Source organism: Hippoglossus hippoglossus, chromosome 21 (genome assembly GCF_009819705.1).
Source record: "Hippoglossus hippoglossus isolate fHipHip1 chromosome 21, fHipHip1.pri, whole genome shotgun sequence".
Taxonomy (NCBI): Eukaryota; Metazoa; Chordata; class Actinopteri; order Pleuronectiformes; family Pleuronectidae; genus Hippoglossus; species Hippoglossus hippoglossus.
Window position 1 is genome coordinate 12570880 of NC_047171.1, and position 19481 is coordinate 12590360.

General features: G+C 40.1%; 1 protein-coding gene across 1 annotated transcript; it reads left to right on the top strand.

Annotated features, from left to right (window-relative positions):
• The first annotated feature begins 804 nt into the window (after positions 1-804).
• Positions 805-17936, top strand: cers6 (ceramide synthase 6). Its single transcript, XM_034573934.1, has 11 exons — positions 805-1203; positions 2813-2918; positions 3006-3136; positions 8197-8254; positions 10222-10272; positions 10386-10478; positions 13343-13471; positions 13858-13964; positions 15325-15481; positions 15662-15685; positions 16985-17936. Exons 1-11 carry the CDS (start codon positions 1034-1036, stop codon positions 17141-17143), a joined length of 1185 nt encoding a protein of 394 aa, XP_034429825.1. The 5' UTR covers positions 805-1033; the 3' UTR covers positions 17144-17936.
• The last annotated feature ends 1545 nt before the right edge of the window (positions 17937-19481 follow it).

The following is a 19481-nucleotide window of genomic DNA, read 5'->3' on the forward strand; positions in this document are numbered from 1 at the left end:
GTCGAATACCACAGTGTGCCTGGCAAATTCAATAGTGAGTGAAATGAAGACAATACAAACCCACATACATTGAATCAGTTAAATGTAGCCAGGAAGAAGTGTTCAAGTTGATGCCCAACATAAAAACTTTAAAAATAATTTAAAAGTACTCATTGTTTTTTATATACAACACCTCTTTACAATTATTTATTTATATTTTTACAAGATGTAAAAACAACAGAAAAACATTTCCTAAAAAATGACAGCAGATTTTAAATCAACAATCAACTAAAACAATTATTAAATCTCCCAAATCAAAATATACTCAGGCCTCAGGTCAAATGCATAGAAAATATGTGCACTCATGTAAAAAACTAAATGTACGTAAACATTTTTTGATATTCTGAATCATCTTCTTACTTCATGCTCAGACTCATCTTCATTAATCAAGGTCAGATTCACGTCTCACTGTTTACTACATGAGAGCTGTCGGTAGGGGGCGTGGTTCACCAAGCTGTGCGGTCCTGGATAACGTCGCTACGTCGTTGCCATGTTATCTGCGCCTACATTTCATTGTTCTGCAAAAACTGCGTAACGATCAGCCGGAGTGCGGCTTTTTGAAAACACGTTCAAGTTGACGCTTCAAATGGTGTGTGCGTTATTATACTGAATTCCCACCACGATATAACAACAACAACAACAACAACAACACAAACATTAAACACACAAAACAAAGAAAACAAAAAGCCCATTCACGTATGATCAGTTTATTGGTGATTAACAGTGCTGGTGTCAGTGTATTGATGTAAACTGTGGTTCACCTTGATTACGTCGTTAACGTACAGCGGCGGTGCTGCTGCGCGACGTCTCAGCGCACCAATCAGCGGCGCAGGAGCTGATTGACTTCCCTACCGAGAGGAGCGGGGAGCTGAGGGGGGAGCAGCCGGACACGGACCACTCTCACACGGATATCTCCGCTCGGATCGCCGCAGGAAGACACCTCCGGGGCCCTCCGTTTCTCCTTCGACCCGGTCCCACAGTCTGCCGCGGGGAGATGGCCGGTATCCTGGCGTGGTTCTGGAACGAGCGCTTCTGGCTCCCGCACAACGTAACATGGGCTGACTTAAAAAACACGGACGAGGCGACGTTCCCGCAAGCCGAGGATCTGTATCTGGCGTGTCCTGTAGCCTTCTGCATCTTCATGATCCGGCTGGTGTTTGAAAGGTGGGTTCCACAGCAAACACCAACCACCACCACCACCACCACCATCATCTTCATCTTCATCCAGGTGGCTGTGCTGGGGTTTTTTTTTGGTTGTGCGGATGGAAATGCTGCACGCTCCTGTGTTATTAGTCAGACTGTTGTTACCCAAACAATGGCATCTTCTCCGGTTAGCCCACAAATCACCGGGGCTGATCATCCGTCTCTCTGCAGGCCTGCAGCACAGTCTGATGCATCTGTCAGTGCAGCCACGTTATCACTGTAAACCTGCACAGAATCCAGCTGTGCTCTCCCCTCACTCCCACAACCCAGGACCCTCCTTTTAAATATACCTTCTGTATTTATTCACTCCACTGACCCAGTTGTTGCAATCATCGATACACAGTGAGGCACAGAGTCATGATGCTCGTCCTGCAAAATGTGGGTCAGGAGGCTCTTTGGGGAGAAGTGACTGAGGCCTTCAACTTCCACACTAAGACCTTCACTCATGCTCATAATGTTGTCCCTGAAAATGAAGTGTGTGAATTCTAAATCATCCATTGAATCCATGTAATGGTGTAAATAGAGCTTATTTACATACTATTAGTTTACTCTCTCATGTAACTTACTTATATAAATTCCAAATTACATACTCCCATTATCAATACTTCCTCCTATTATCATTACTACTTGTTGCCACTTTTGTATTTGTTTACCATCTCATGTAACTTGCTTATTTTATTTTATTCTCATTTCTATTTGTCACTGGTTCTGCATTACTTTTTATTTAACATACAATACACTCAATACTTTAAATACTTTTATTTAAATTTCCCCATTTTTTAGATTTAATACTGTTTTATTCACTGTATTCTATTATATAATGTGATACTGTATCTTGAGGAATGTGGCACAAGAGGTTTCTTCTAGATTATTAAAGTCCTATCTTAGTTTAACTTATTTGATCATTTTAATAGAAAGTTTCATTACTGCTCACAGGCAACTTATAATTTACCATTTTCCAGACTGCATATAATCTGTAAAATAGTTCATATGGCGAAAATGCAGAAAATATCTTCCCGCTCTTATTTAGTTTTCCAGCTGTTTTATTCCATATGGAAATGTCAACCGTCCACAAGTTCCACATAATGAACACAATTTGTAAGTGGTCTGTATTTATATAGCGTTTTTGTTGTCTTGATGACCACTCAGATCTCTTTACTGTACACTTCATCACTCACACATCACTCGCACACAGGCGTCAGGGGAAATTTCCAGGTTCTGTGTCTTGCCCAAGGACACCTGGGCAAACAGAATGGGGGAGACTGGGATCTCACCACTGACCCTCTGGTTATTGGACAACCCGCTCTAGCTCCTGAGCTGCCCAGAGGGGCCCACATATTGCCATGTCTATGTCGACTAAAATAAGAACCGAGAACCAGCAGATGCATGTGTCAGTAGATGAGGACAACTGTTACCCACAACCAGCAGAGAAGTGATAGATACATGTTGCCTCCTGACATTTGAATACCTTCTGTGCCCATCCCTAAATGTGAAAAATGCTCCTACATGTAATTCACATCAGTGATTGTCTCTTTGTTGATGATGATTATAAAGTTTTGTTCATTTGCAGGTTTATTGCAAGACCATGTGCAATGGGCCTGAAGATCCAAACCAACGGGCCACAGAGAGCACAGCCCAACGCTATCCTGGAGAAGGTTTTCACTGCTATAACCAAGGTGGAGCACGTTCTCTCTTTGTTCTTGTTTATAATCTGTTGTGCTACAGTGAAAGCTAGATCCAACATATCTATTCTTCCTCGCCAGCACCCTGATGAGAAGAGGCTGGAGGGCCTGTCCAAGCAGCTCGACTGGGATGTACGGACCATCCAGCGCTGGTTCAGACAACGGCGCAACCAGGAGAAGCCCAGCACCCTCGCTCGATTCTGTGAAAGCATGTAAGGAAAAATCACATTTACACCACAACAGATATATAAGTTTGTGAAAGTGAATTTGCACAAACGTGCCCGACATACATGTATCCAGTCACAGTGAAATTCATGTCTGCCATATTGTTATGTGTAATGTGAATTCATTGTTGGTTTGAAGTTCAGATTTAGGTCAGGACTGATTTGAATAGACTTCGCTGCGTTACCACTCATCAATAACGAAAACGGGACATTAGTAACAGCAGGTCTGATGTGATAGTGATAGTTAATTTTCATACCATATGGAAATGAAGGGAAACACTATGGCTGCACACATCCACAATGACAGCATATTTACTTAGGTAAATGATCGCTGTAATTTGAAGGTGATTTTTAGGCCTATAATTTAATATTTTTACATTATTCCACTATCGATCACAATGCTGATTAATTGAGCACCATTTATTCAGCAAAATTGCAGGATGACATCATTACATTGCTCGTCAGAGCAACACCTAAAATATTCAGTTTGCAATTCTATAACAGAAAAATGGCAAATCCTCACTTTTATATACTGGAGTATTTGGAATTTTTGGTTGATTACCAAAACAATTAATCTCTTGCGGTCCTTCACCGGCCCCTTATGGTCCTTCACCGGTCCTTATGAAGCGACTTCAGGTTTGGTCGACCCTTACACCGTCTCCTACATGGCTTATGAGGATTGCAACATGAGTGGCCCCTGCCGCGGTGGAATAATACTCGAACGTGTCCCAGTGCGAACCAACAAACCCACTCAGGCTGCAATAGAGAACCGGCTAATCTGCAGTAGAGCATTGGCCATCAGGGAGATTGTAGTTACTTAGCAGTGTGATGTTAAAGGCCAACGAGCGAGCGTGGCTGTCAGACCAGAGTCATGTCTGACACCAGCAGAGCCAGTCTGGCAGTCGGAGAACCCAGGGAGCCTCACAGCCTCTGATCAGCCCAGGGCTGCTGTTCACTCGGGGAGGACAGTGTCGGCTGATTAGACCGCTCCACTCCCAGTGCCACTTTCCAGAGGAACCCCGGAAAAAGCAACAAAAAAGAAAAAAAGGGTCTTTCTTCCACACTGGAATGCTTATGACCTTTTCAAATATGCTCAGCTTGCATTCATTCTGTTTAAGCAACAATTGCACCAAAGCCTTTATCTGCCCAGAGCATAATTGACTGCAGACGACTCCGGGCTGTGCAGTAGTCGGGCCAGGTTGTCTGTCTTAGTTTGCTTACGATGCAATTCTCCGAACGTTGGATGGCTTCGGTCCTCGGAGCGGCGATTGTGCTCTAATTATGCCCTCATGCACAGCTGTTGCAGACTGATAGCAGTCTTTGTCTCTCGGTTGTCAGGACGGCTGATCTGCTGTCTGTTCTGTTCATTAAGCAGACAGTATGTAGCAGGCACATTTGGTCGAGTAATAATCAAGACTCTTCGTGGAGTTTCTTTAGCACCTATTGTTACCGCCTTGTTTTATTTCAACGTATAAAGTAAGAAAAAAAAAAAGCTGTTTCAACAAGTTTAAGTATTGATTTTTTTTTTTGCAAGTAACCTGCAGCACCTAATTGTAAGAAAAGGGAATGTTTACATATTTTTTTAAGAGCAGCTAATTTCATTTATATACCTATAAACAGATCAAGAAAGAACAATGAAAATGACGTGTAGATGTATTATTTGATCACAGTGGCAGAGATTACTCATCAACTTTCAACTTTTAAAAACACTGGGACGTCTCGTGATCTCATGACGCAACTTTAAGTTGCGTCATGAGATCACGAGACGTCCCAGTGTTTTGTTTTTTTTAACTGTCGTTTTACCTGCGAACGCCTCCTCTCTTCACTTCTCCTCGGTTAGAACAGGCTGGGGCAGGATTCTGCTTTCATGTCCTCAATAGCTCTTAACTGTCTGATCTCATCTTCTTCTCTCGTCTCCCTTCTCCGCTTCCACTGAGAACAGAGAAATGATCATGAGCAAAATAATACGATTTCACAGCTTCTTAAGACATAGAGACTATGTAGTTATATGACAAGTTTGAATATCACTAATATAGTTACAATTTTTATCCTGTTATATCTATCTTTGGCCTCAGTGGATAAAATGTAATGGTTTTGACAAATGCTCTTAGAAGCAGCTGGTTACCTTAGTCTGGTACCGCGACTGGAAACAGGGAGACACATTGAGCCTGACTCTGGTCAAAAGTAACACAACACATCTAACTGTACTTCTAAAACTCACTAATCAACACAACGTATCTACTTTAAACCAAAATGTAAAGAATTAAGCAGTAACTATTGGTTGCGGGTTATTTGCTGCCTTATTTATTGGCTGGGCACAGAGACTTATCTGACAACACTGGGATGACAGGTCTGTAGAAAATAATTATGCATGTGCAAGAAATAGCCCAGGATATAATTAGAGACTGCGTTAAATAAATACGAGTTTTTGAAGTGGGTGGACAAAGCAGAATGTCGTATTTATAACTAAAATGAACACTATGACCTCTTAATTTCTCATTACTCGTTACATTTTTTTTTTAAATTAAGGCATTTTACATCTATAGAAACTTGCTATCAATATCCATCCATCCATCCATTCATTATCTATACCGCTTTACATTTGAGGGTTGTGGTGGGAGCTGGAGCCAATCCCAGAGGACATTGGGAAAGAGGCGGGGTTCACCCTGGACCAGCACGTTGCAGGGCTGACAGACAGAGACAAACAACCATTCACACCCTCGTCAATTGAGAGTCTCTAATCAATGTAATCCCAATCTGCATGTCTTTGGACTGTGTGAGGATTAAGCCTGAGTACCTGGATGCAATCCATAGATGCCATCAATAGAGATTAGCAATATCCTCATTAGTGGTCTTCCTCTAACCAATAGGTTTTGCGATTTTCATAGTTTCAACCAGCACACCTCCCTATAGAAGTCGCTCAGACACCACGCTGACAGCTAATAAGCATGTTTGTCCTCAACACATGCTTCTTCCACTCACGCTGAGCGATGAGACACATTCTCATGATCCGGGGAGACGGCAGCCACGCCCCTGCTTTCCCTCAAAAATGATTCGGTCTTCCGGCACCACGTTAAAAATAACTGGCAATTAACAAGCGTTTTTATGTGGACAATTTGAAATCATCCCTCATAATCCAACCACGTAGGAGAAATGTACAAAGGAGAGAAGGATAGTTATTAATGCCTGAAGAGTAATAGAAGTGTGAAGGGGGGAATGTATCAGGGCTTTCTGAGTTTTGATCACAGTTACTGCCCCGTGATTAATTGTTGTGTTGAAAGAGCTGAAAGAGAACAGTTGCTGTCAGCTGCTGCTTAGATACCCAGAGAAGTAAAGCTGAATTCAATGATGCTTTTTATCCTAGGTGCTACACTCAGAACAAAGCCCGCCTCGTTTCATTCAGAGCATTTCATCCAATCAAAGCTGCCCCTTACAATTATTTCCTCCCTCAGGCGATGTTCAGTCTGAACAGGAACATTTGGTTTGATGCAGATCAGCAGATCTGTCCCACTTAAAAAAACGGTCTTAAGTTTAATTAAAAGCTCTTATGAAAGGATGGCAACTCTGTTTGTGTCACGACTGCTCACACATGCTCTCTCTCATTGTGTCACATAAATCAAAAATGTTTGTAAGTTGTACACAGGACCAGTTTAACCCCAGTTACTAACCAGCACTAATTAACTATAAGTGTAGCCTAGTTAGTGAGAAGCAGCTTCATCAAGAGCAGAAAAAAGAGCAGAAAATAAAATCTACAACCACTTTAAATCAACACCACATCTGAAGAAACGGAACTTAAAAAACACATCTGTGCCTGATCTCAGAAGAAACAGATCTATCCACGGTGAGCTGTTGTGTCATTTGGATTGCACATATATAGCAGCCATCCAGCAGCACTTGAAAAAAGACTCCTGCCTGCTTGATGAACCAGTTGCCATGCAACAGTTTTTACTGCGTGCCAGGTATATTACATGCACAGTATTTATCTTATAACTTCGACCCCACTGGGGATAATGAACACACAACAAAGGGTCTGTCGTTGAGGCCTTTCAGTCAGTTTTTCGCCTGTGTTTTCTTTCGTCTGATGCAGCCTCCAGAGTTGTGTAGAAAGGTGATGTGCTAGTTGACTGGTCTTAAATCCTTCCCCCCCAGGAGCTGACTGTTATGAGTTGGGTGTATGTTCACATCTCCCTGCTCAGCAAAGCTTTGATCACTGAGGTGTCGGCTGAACCAGTCTCTTCCCAGCCTCTGACCTCATCATCACTTTCCCCACACTGGTGTAGCTGTGGTGACTAACTTCTGTGCAGGGTTGTATAAAGCACATCAGAGCAGGCTGGACTGGGACAGGACTTTCCCAGTGTCACTAATGTCCAATTTTTTTTAGTGAGTCTCCCTCCTCTGCAGATGGGAGGAAGTAAGAGGAGCTCACACCCATTCAGATTTTGGATTTGAGGCATGACCGACACAGTGTGCTGCAGTGAACACGAGAAACAAACTGTATAAGCAGCATACAGCACAAGTTACATCAGCCTGCAAATCCACTGGTCATGTTTATATATTTGAATGTATTTGTATTCGATTAGAGGGTGTGATGCAGCTCTGTTATTCTCAATTCTTCTGAGATTAAAACACTTTGCTTCTCTTGCTAATGTACGATAATAAAGAAAGAAAGAAAGATTTTTATTTTATTTTTATTTTATATTTCTTAATAAATAAGGACCAAACATTTCAATATGACACAATAATCACATTCAGATCTTTAACCTGTAAGAAAGAAAGAAAAAGAATAAGAAAGAAAGAAAGAAATGTGATCACACTGCTTAACTGAGGGCTTCTGTCTATGGCACTTGAATCTTTACAACATTCATCCATCTGCCCATCCACCCTTCCATCTTCACTATCTATACAATGTTAACAATGTTCCTAATTAATAAATATGTGTTTGACCTTTTGTAACCTTTCATTTAGATCAAACCATGGTAAAGGAAAATGTGGTGTGTGTAAATCATTGTTGTTGTGAAATCCTCATGTTCTTCTTTATCTTCTTTCAGGTGGAGATTTACATTCTATCTGTACATATTTACCTACGGAGTGCGTTTCCTTAAAAAGGTTCGTTTACTTCCTGACAAATGAGCACCAGCCTCCTGAGCATCACTGTTTACGTTAGTATGAGTCATTTGACCTATGAAAAATCATGAGGTTTCTGAATAGGTTGATGTCTCTTCATTAGAGAACAGGAACAATAGTAGTGATGGTGTCAGGGACTATGTTTACTGAGGTCAACAACAGTCCAGTGCAAAAGGTGTTCACTCATAATGGAATAGGGAAACCATTTGGTCAGGGGGAAGCTGCTGTCACACATTACAGTGAATAACACCCTTCATGAAACAGGCAGAGTTTGTGTTACTCAGTCTTTCTTTTGATCATGAACTTCAGCTGCTGGAGTTCAATGTCAACATATGTACTAATAAGGTCATGCTATCTCATTGCAATAGTTACTCCACCTCAGAGTCTGCCAGCAAAAATGATAACAGTTTAAATAAATATAGTGACCTGTTGGCAGCAGTTTTTACCCTTTAAGTCCATTACAATCACTGTTACTGTTCTGCTGATAGAATGACTATATTCTTGTTTTATAGATACTGTTGAAGTGGCTCTCATAAAGGTTCTCCATAACAATGTGCTTTGACCACTACCAGAGCCTTTAATCACCTCCACCCAGGAGGTTATGTTTTCATCTGTGTTTGTTTGTTCGTAAGTTAATTAGCAAATTACGCAAAAACTACAGATCTACTTAGCTTTAGAAGTGAAAATCTGTGTCTTATCTCTCTATATACAGTATAAGCTACTATTAATATACGACACAATGGCAGCACTGTACTTTTATAACATAAACATACATCAAAGTACATAGTGTACAGTACAGTCAAGTATTTTGTGCATGTAAAGTACCGACAAACCAACTGCACTGCAAGTTTTATGTTAACAACAGCATGTAAACCTTTCTAAAAAATATATATCATCTCTGCATTCATATTGAACATTTTCCACATCGAAAAGTTTTTCTTTTCAAAACATTTCTACCTTTTTAAATTCTGGTTTGTGAAAATAGTTCAGGGCTTCGAGCATTTCCAGTTTTACAGCCCAATAAATCCCTGTTTAGAAAGGTTGAACTCCAGCAGCTGTTCAGGAGGAGAGACTGGATCTCAGACATTAAGGCCATTGTGCCAAATGAGTCCAGTAGATATTCATAAATATACAGCTAAAATGGATGTATTTCATAAGCGTATCTGACTAGAGCAATAGTTGAGACAGCAGAAAGTGGGAAAATATCTTACAGAAACAAGTTGCATGACAAAGCACTTTGTGAAAACAGTTCATTTTGTGTCAGTCCCTGCAGCAGCAGCAGCAGCTCCACTCTCTGTGGGCGTTATTAATAGAGTGTGTCTGCAGAGCAGCTCAGGAGACGTAAACTCAGTCACAGCTATGGTCACTGTTTGCTTATAACACATTCTTAAGTAGCACACCATTTCTCTTGTGGTCCTGATAATATCACCAAGCCCTTACTCAGGACCCCATATAAACTCCTCTGGTTTGAGTATGTAAGAAAATCCCTCACTAACATTTATTCAGGTTTTTATAAACCTCCATGATTTCATTCAGAATCTATGAATGGAGTTATTCATTTTTTAGTGGCCATGTTGATATCCCTGTGTTAGATGTGAAATTACAAGGAAATATTAAACTCCAGCTGCATGGATGGGAACTACATAAAACCCATGACACTGCATTAATATTGTCGTTAATGGAGTTTTCTAGGTTTTATTGAAAGTATTTTAGCTGACTTTGAGGCAAAGAATCTTTTTTAGGTTGTTTGGGTTCATTGACAACTTTGTTTAACTTGAATAAAATACAACAAATGAGATTTCATCAGGGATGGCATAAAAATGATTCACTTTTTTCTCTATCACAGCGTATTATAATATTTTATATTTCTAAATCTCATCTAGTTTTATGTGTTTCATAAAGGTTAAAACATATTGATTTAACTTTCTTTATATTTCCATTTTCTGCAGACTCCCTGGTTATGGAACACTAAAGAGTGCTGGTACAACTATCCCTACCAGGTGAGCCTCCCTTTAACACAGCAGTTTTCCTCAGTTATTAAACGATAACAGTGAGATGACTCCTACTTGTCAGATGTGTAATTTTAACCCTGTTGCTTTGTGTGTTCATGCAGCCACTGACTGTGGACATCCATTATTATTATGTACTGGAGCTGTCTTTCTACCTGTCCTTACTCTTTTCCCAATTCACAGACATCAGGAGGAAGGTAAGAGCAACAGCAAGTCACACCGAGACAAACTGCATGTTCTTTGGATGTTTGTTGAAAGACTCACTGCAGGAAAAAGTGACTCTTTTATTCACTTTTTGTGTTGAAAAACAGACAGTTGCATTTTGTGTTTTCACAAAGCAACATAAGTTTGTCCGACTGTGTCTTTTCATACTGTCAGCGTGACTCTGGAGGGGTTTTGCTTGTGGGCATTTGGTTTTCGGCCTCAGTGTAGTTTCACTGATGTGTGAAATAGCAAAATTCTTCAAGGGTGAAAAGGATTAGCAGGGTTGTTTTTTTTTTAAACATTCAGAAATTGAGTTCAACTTCATAAAAATTTTTCCACAGACATGGATGGTGTCCTACAGTCTATGGTTGGTGTAGAGTTTGTTTTCGAGTAACAGCTTTTGTGTTCTGCACATATTACTACTTCTGTAATGATGGTGCCATAAAATACAAAAAATTATAAAAGGACACATTTAGCAGAAATAACACATTTTCTGACTGTATTTGAAGTTAAGCAGTCGATAATTATACATGACAGTAACTTACATTTTAATCATTAACTTTACTAACTTATTACCCACTCACACTTAATACTGAAAAAATATAACAATATAATGTATAATTGGTGCATACTGTACACACTAGAGTGCAGCCCAGGTACTTAATTCTCTGTCTGAGAGAAAACTAACCGAGCCCCGACCTGAACCCGACAGGCAGGTTTTTCCCAATTTTCCTCGATTACAGACTGGTGCAGTTAAAAATAATAAGGAAGTAGATGCCAATTAAACTAAACTGACTTGAACTCAAATATAATTTTGAAATATTTGTTTAAACCCAGCCTGGCTGGTCCCAGCGGCTTCGGGTCAGGTATTCACACTCTAATAAAGCACATTATATGACTACTATGTCTTTTTTTAATGTGTTAACCCGTTAAGTATAAGATGTATTATGCACATTCCGCTGTAAATGAAGCTTGAAAGGTGTGTATATATATATATATATATATATATGTGTGTAGGGGTGGCAGTGGCTCAGGAAGAAGTGCAGGTCGTCCACCAATCAGAAGTTATGATCCCAGGCTCCTCCATTGTCTTGGGCAAGACACCTAAATTGAACCCCCGATGGCTTTTCGATCAGTGTGTGAATAAAACTTGATATAGAGGAGTCCTATATATAGAGCCGCTGTATGTGTGTGTGTGTGTGAATGTGACTGTAAAGTGCTGTGAGTATAGTGGTTAGGATCAGAGACGGTTCATTAAGTATCAATTTGCATGTCTTCCAGCCATAATCTTACTCCTCCTGTCTCCAGTCCATTCCCAGCTCAGCTCCCTCTCCAAAACACACTCCTCTCACCGCACTCACAGCAGCCCCCATGATGCCATGCTGCATATGCCTCCACTCTGTCATCTCTTTGTTGACTGTTGGCATGTTGTCTGTTTTTGTTTCTCCTTTCAGTTTTTTCATGCACAGTACTACACTGAGGAGGTCCTCTTCACCCCCTGCCAATTCCAGTATGTTCTCCCTGCACACTCTCGCCTCGCTTTCATTCTGTATCTTGCATCATCGCCTTTTCGTCTCATCCTCCTTTTCATTCTTTCGCTACTTTGGACCGGTGCTTGTTCACTTTGAGCTGAGGAATTTGAGTAGCTAAAGATTTGCTCGAGGAATGTTTCCCCATGCCGCCTGTCTGCATCCATATAGTCAACCATAGGAGCTGTATGTGGGAAATTCCAAAGAGAAGGGCTCCTACCTAGACGGGGCCAAAACTACACTGACGGATATATTGAATATACATACATAGATGTTTATTATAGCCACAATAGCGATCGACTCAGCTGGTGGCATAGAATAAATATGAACATTTACTCAAGAATTGTACTTAAATTTGCACTTCCTTTAATTTCATGCCCCATTATACTTCACTTTTTCGATTCTTCAGAGGAAAAATATTATATCTTGTGCTCCACTACATTTATCTGTCATCTTTACTCACTAGTTACAAATTAAGAGGTTGTGAACAAAACATATTTGATGAGCTTATGAAATATGACGTTTTTTCAAGATTAAACTACCCAACAGCATCTTAATTCATTTACAAATATCTCCACCATGACAACAGTAAAATACTCCACAAACATTTTTGCATCAGTAATAATAGTCTTATGATTAAACCGGGGACATTTTTCTGCATTGATTACTTTTGATACTTGAAGTACATTTTGTTGACTTTATACTTTAGAAACATTTTCAATGTATCGCTTTTACTTGTACCAAAGTATTTTTACTTGGTGGTATTGTCAGGTATTTCACTAAATAATCTGCATGTTCCTCTATAGATACAGTATGTTACAGACACAATGGCAGAATCAGACAAATTTGCAGCAACAAAATGTTCAAACACTAAGGATGTACATTCTATGTTTGTGTAAGTGGTGATTTATCATTTTTGTGTCATCTTTTAAACAGCTTTGTGAAATCACACCGGCACATGTCGAGCATGCCCCACCAAAACAGCTCCATGCAATAATCACATGTGCATCTCAAGGCCGTGAAACCATAAACATGTGCAGTGCTTCCTCCAGCTGCTTTGAAAATAGGCTCCACTGTGTTCTACATTGGTTCCACAAAATTCAGTTTATATTAGTCAGCAGTAGGGGCCTTGTCATTTTGAAAACACAGAATTTCCAAGGCCACAGTGTGTGCACACAGTTCCCTTTCACTTTTACCTCAATGCTGTACTGTACTAGAAGCTCTGGGTTTGTCCTGCATGCAGTGACTCCCGACAGCCATGAACCCGTTTTAAAAGTACTCTCTGTAGTTGTGTGACCTTTTATTTTTGGTATAACTGTTGTCTCTAGGATTTCCTGATCATGTTCCTTCATCACGTGGCGACGATCTCCCTCATCACATTTTCCTACGTGAACAACATGGCCCGAGTGGGAACTCTGGTCATGTGTCTGCACGACGCAGCCGACGTGCTGATAGAGGTGAGGACGGCTGGGAGAATGAAATACTGTAGGAGGACTCGTGGGCGCAGCTGGCTGGTTGTGTGGGTGGAGGGTTTGGAACATCGTTATTCAAATATACAATTTATCTATATGTTACTTTTCCAAGCTTAAGCATAGAGTAGATTGGCGTACAAGTATAATACTGGTAAAATAAAATGAAATAATGTGTGGGAACCAAGATAAATATAAGATGATGTAGCTATAATGAAAAGATGCTCCATTAAGGCAGGTGGAATTAGCAAGTTACAATGCAATTATATTTGATTTAGTTTAGTAATATGATGAAAAGACAAGCTTTTTAATTATGATACTATATTCAACCACTTGTTTACATCAACATTAACTGTAGATTTTCTTTTCCTTAGGCTGCCAAGATGGCCAACTATGCCAAATGTCAGATTCTGTGCAACCTCCTGTTTGCAATGTTTGCAGTTCTCTTCATAAGTTCCAGACTGGGGGTTTACCCTGTCTGGTAAGTGCTGCTCACTCACCACACTTCCTCTTGGGGTATCTGTGCAGCAGATGCGAGTTTGTCTGCACGTTTCTGCCGACCATCCCTGAAAATGGACGAGCAGAGCCCATGAAGAGCTCAGTGCCTTTTTTTTTAAAACTACTTTCTCCTCAACGGTTTGGAGTTCAGACACATCTCTGTGAATTTTTGTTGCTAAGAAATGGTTACTATGGATACGGCAGCTCGGACCTCTCAAAAGAAATCCAAGCAAAATCAACAAATGAAAAGCCGATCATTATGGTTATAGCTCTATCATAGAAAACACTGTCTAGAGTTTCCCCTGATTCTTTAAACATCCATGTTTTTTTATTTATTTATCATTTTGATTGTGTTAGTTTCTCATTTTAAACATTGCTTTGTTTTCATTCAAGATTTTCAAGTTGTTGCTAATTTATCCAAATTACTGTGCAACAGAGGCAGATTTAAATATTTGAATTCACTTCCTGTTGCTTTGTTTTAGCCACAGTGAAAGTCTAATTGCAGAAGCTGATGAATGCCAATTATCATGATTGTAATGACATTTGCAGGGTTACCACTAATCAGTTCTGGCCCCTGTAAGTGTGTGCAGCAGTCATCTCACAGTCATCAGCAGCAGTGTTCTCACGCCTCTCACAAGTGAAGGGAGACGTGATTTAGTTGCCGAAATCGGGGCCACAGCAGTCGGCTGCTTCTCTGTGTCGATACCTTCGATACTTGATCGGCACAAAAAGGCTATTTCCAGCATCTAGATTCAAGTTTGTTGTCTTTAATAAGTAGTTCTATTCTCAAGGGAAGTATTTAAAAAAAAATGTTATAGTTGGCACCCCACTCTTCTCCCAATTTGTTTCCACATTAGAATATGATGATGCTACACCACACTTTAGTCAGCCCTGACCACACTGGTAGTAAAGTTGTCATTACTGTAAAGCTGTTGCCATGGCGTCAGTATCTGGAGTATGATTCACACACAGCCGTTTGGAAGAATCGGCCGAGGGATACATTTATCCCAGATACTTGAATGTTTGATTGTGCGTAATGGAGCCAGACGATGCTTCTACTCCACCGGCTGATCTTTATGGCATTTGATTTATTGATGTACATGTATTTAACCATCAGCAACTATAAATATAACTTGCACACATCTATTTGTGCTATGAATGCTTCATTAGAGGCCAGATGCTCCGTGAAAGACAAAGAGCTGGAGCAGAGCCGTCCTCGTTTCATTTCATTGTCTACCTGCTCCTCAGGAATGCACAGTAATCCACCCACTCAAAGAGCGTGCTTTTAATCCTTGTGTTTAATTATCTCTCTCTCTCTCCCTTGTCTTCTGTTGCTATGGAAGGATTTTAAACACCACCTTGTTTGAGAGTTGGGAGATCGTTGGGCCCTACCCGTCCTGGTGGGTCTTCAACCTGCTCCTGATCCTGCTGCAGCTTCTTCACTCCTTCTGGTCCTACCTCATAGTGAAGACAGCGTGCCGAGCCATATCCAAAGGAAAGGTGAGTCACTGCAGATCCTCTTCTGTGTCTTAACCACATTAATTCTTCCATTTATACCGGTTCATGCAAGAACCGGTATAAATGCTGCTAGTACGTCTATATATATATACTGTGCAGCATGTTCAATCGCCTCTTTTGACTCTCACTTTCTACTCTCTATGCTAACCTGCAACCTTCAAGGTGGGAAAATGGAATCCCTTACATGTAAGTAGGAGCAGCTCAATCCACGTGGTGTATCTTACATTATCTTACATTTTCATTTCTCAAGCAGCCATGTCATCATCGCATCCATCATGATCCTGATTGTCAGTCAGCTCTCACCCAATCAGTGCATCTTTAGCCCCACCAGCAGCAGGGCTCCAGGGACAGCAGTGTCAGTCCGCTGGTCAGCCCACCCTATTGGTCCAGACTGAAAAATCTCAAGGAGAAATTAGATTTGCATAGTGTACAAGTACTTCATGTTCTCATGGTGATCTTCTACCATTTCACCTTTTCAATAGGTCAGATTTGAATTTGTTTACAAGTTACATATTATGTTCATTTCAGTCTCTGATTGAAACGCTTGGTTTTAGCTCCTGTCTCTTTAAGGCCCCCCCCCCCCCCCCAATGAGGCAGAGTGTGCTTTGATTGGTCGATTGCTTCCGGTGTGTGTAGGAAATGCCCTCCCCCCCTGGTAAAAGCATTTCAGGAGCTTCAAGAGCAGAGTTTTCTGTGGAGGAGAGGAGGTCACCTTACCGCAGACTCTCTTTTTAACTTAGCAGAACTTCTACAAAAACCAATATAACACTTTATGACTTAAAGACATAATATGTCTCCTTTAACACTTTGATTTATAATCAAATACAAAACTGATTGGCAAATGTTAGCATGCTAAATATAGTCATTGTGAGCATGTTGCTAAAGCTAACAGTATCTTCCATTAATCTTCCATCTCATCGTTACCATTTGTCCCAGGTTTTTATTGGTATTCCTGCAAACATCAGTTTATTTATAAATCATGAGTATTTGATTATGTCTGGATCTACACCTGGCATGTTAAATATATTATATATTTTATAATTATAGTTTTTTGTGATTTTTTTTGTTTAACAATGAATCATTTATCAACATTCAATGTTACTGGTCTTTCAAGCGTTAGAATTTGCTGCTGTTCTTTTTAATTCCTTCCAAATTGAACATTGAAGGATAAACCAGTCCCGAGCTCAGGGAAATCACAAGGGTCATTTTCCATTATTTTCTGACATTCTACAGACAAACAATTAAACGATCTATCAGAAAAATAAAGGTCACGGCTCTACTTCTCCATATTTTAAGTTTGCAAATTGATTTTATGGCTTTTGCGGCGTGCTGGCAAATACTGATTGGCAGAACACCTCCCTTGTCTGATATGCAAAAGCCCATTTGCAACACCATCATGCATGGCTGCCACAGATAATGACTCAGACAAGAATTTTAATGAGAAGAAAATCTAATCTCCGACCCCCGTCCCTCTCGCTTCTGCAGGTGTCTAAAGACGACCGCAGCGACATCGAGTCCAGCTCTGACGAGGACGACAGCCCCCCGCCCAGTCAGAAGCACCACAGCAGCGCCACCAACGGCACCAACAAAAGTCACGGGACCAACGGCTACCTGACGGGGGCCCCGTATCCAGACGAACACTGACTAAGATGATATCACAACACTGGAGCCATAATACAGGCTCCATCCATCAATCTGTGTGCGTGTGTGTGTGTTTGTGTAATTGAGTGTATGGTGGACACATGAAAAACATCGCCTGTCTGGTACTGAAAGTTCTTATAAGAATTATGTGAATGCAGTTTTGTTATTGGTTCGATACTTTACTAATTTCCTCACGCGGTTTTTTTCATCTTTGCATTTGTCATATTTGCATCAAAGCACTCCTATTGGTACAACCCACTTTCTGTTTAGCCAATGAATGAAAAGCATTCCACTTTCTGGTGTAAGCATGCTACTTTAACAAACAGCAGTCCGGCATACTGGGGGTGTGTTTTCCTTATGTTTGTCTCTTTCTATGTTATTTATTTTTTCTAAATGTAATTGCAGACATGCAATAGTCAGACATCTATTCTACCTTGATGTCAGTGTTAAAGATAATTATTTTTTTCCCACACCACACATCACGACGAGTACGAGCACCACGCTGGAGACCTGGGCTTATTTTTCAATGCTACACCCCCAAAGATTTGCCAAAAACGATGACTTGAGTTCGTCTTTACTCACGAATGGATTGTAATGTGGGACGTTTACTCACATTTTCAAAACAGAAGAAAGTAAAACAATCTCCACTCAAACTGTATATGAGATGTCAACAACAGTATTAATGTGTGTGCATCAGATATGGCTCGGGGCTGTATTCCCTATCAAAGCATTTTGTTAAGTATTCTGGTACATTTCTGGTTAAGCATTTCATTAAAGGCCATTTGCTCTCCTTCGAGGCGGACGTGAATTGTTTGAATTATTCAATGAAAAAAAAACAAAATGAATACTGCAGATGTGTGTGAGAATGTCAAACAGGAAACCCATTCATCAAACTCTGGTGGCGGATTCTAATTTTCATAAAGAAATTTAAATGGCAAACTGACGCTGGAGTGCCATCAATAATGTGTAGAGATAGAATTAATCCATTGATTATTCATGAGTAAACATTGAGATTTATGCTGTGAGTGTTTGACGTATCACAGCAGGGGTGTTTTTCAGTAGGAAAAACACAAGCGTAAATAAAAAATGAATCATGGATCAGCTTCATTTATCTGCTTCAGTTTCAGGCCCCTGACAATGCTCATGAGTCATCATTAATGTTTTTGTTAACATCTGTATTTTCAAAATGTCTGCAGCCACAACAGTCGATGAGAAGTAAGAACAGTCTCTGACTCACCGACAAAGGAAGGTTATCGTGTGTCAGTGTTGTGTTTACGGAACAAAATAGTCAATAAATGCGCCAACTTCAAGCAAAGCAGATTACCAGAATTTGTAGCTGCATTATCGAACAGACAAAACCTGACAGGCCAAATGTTTATGGATAAACTGATCGACAAAGCATTATCAAATTATTTACTAGCCATTATGAAAGTTTGTTACCTTCACTAAACTGGTTTGGATGTTTGTTAGCAGGATTACGCAAAAACTCTGCAACCTATTTCCACGAAACTTTGTGGAGGGGTGGGCCACGACCGAAAGAAGATCCCGTTACATTTTGGTATGAATCCACATCCAGGATTTTTGGATCTAGTGGATTTTAAATGTGCCTTTATAAGAAGACTGTTGAGCTTTGGCGGCGGTATGGGCTCTACTGAGTGTCGTTGTAGTTACAAGTTACATCTCTTTTATAAAGGGTGACTTATTAGAAAGTGGCACCAGGTTTGCTTCTTTTTAACTTAGATTAACAAAGCCATTCTAATTTTAGCACTGCAGAAGTATTGCATTCACCTCCCAAAGTCCTGAGGTGTCTGCACAAAGCACATACACTAATAATTACTAGTATATTACATTAGACTTGCCAGCACCTGTTTTTAAATCATTGTTTAAAACATATTTTTTATAGCAAAGCCTTTTCTTGCCTGGTTTTTAACTGGTTTTAATGGATGTTTGTTTTAGTATTTTCCTTTAAGTTTATCTTTCTTACTTTTGTTTTGTTCTGTGTTGTTTTATTCCCATGTATTTTGTAAAGCACTTTTGTAAAATAAGGACAACAGAAATAAAAGTTTTGTTTTTATTATTTATAACAATGCCATTGATATCACTTAAAGAAACAAGTTTCTTCAAATGTCCCAAACCAAAATAAAACCGGATCACACAGGCGGGACATAAATGCATCTCTTAGAATTTTAAGGTAGGCGATCTCGTTAAATCAGAAAAACATTTTTTCTCAAGTGAATGCAATACTTCCACATGTCAACACACATAGACTTTTAGTGACTGATAAGAACAAGGATAGGCCTTTGTTTAGTGTTTATATCTCTCCCTTTCTTCTGCACCGGTG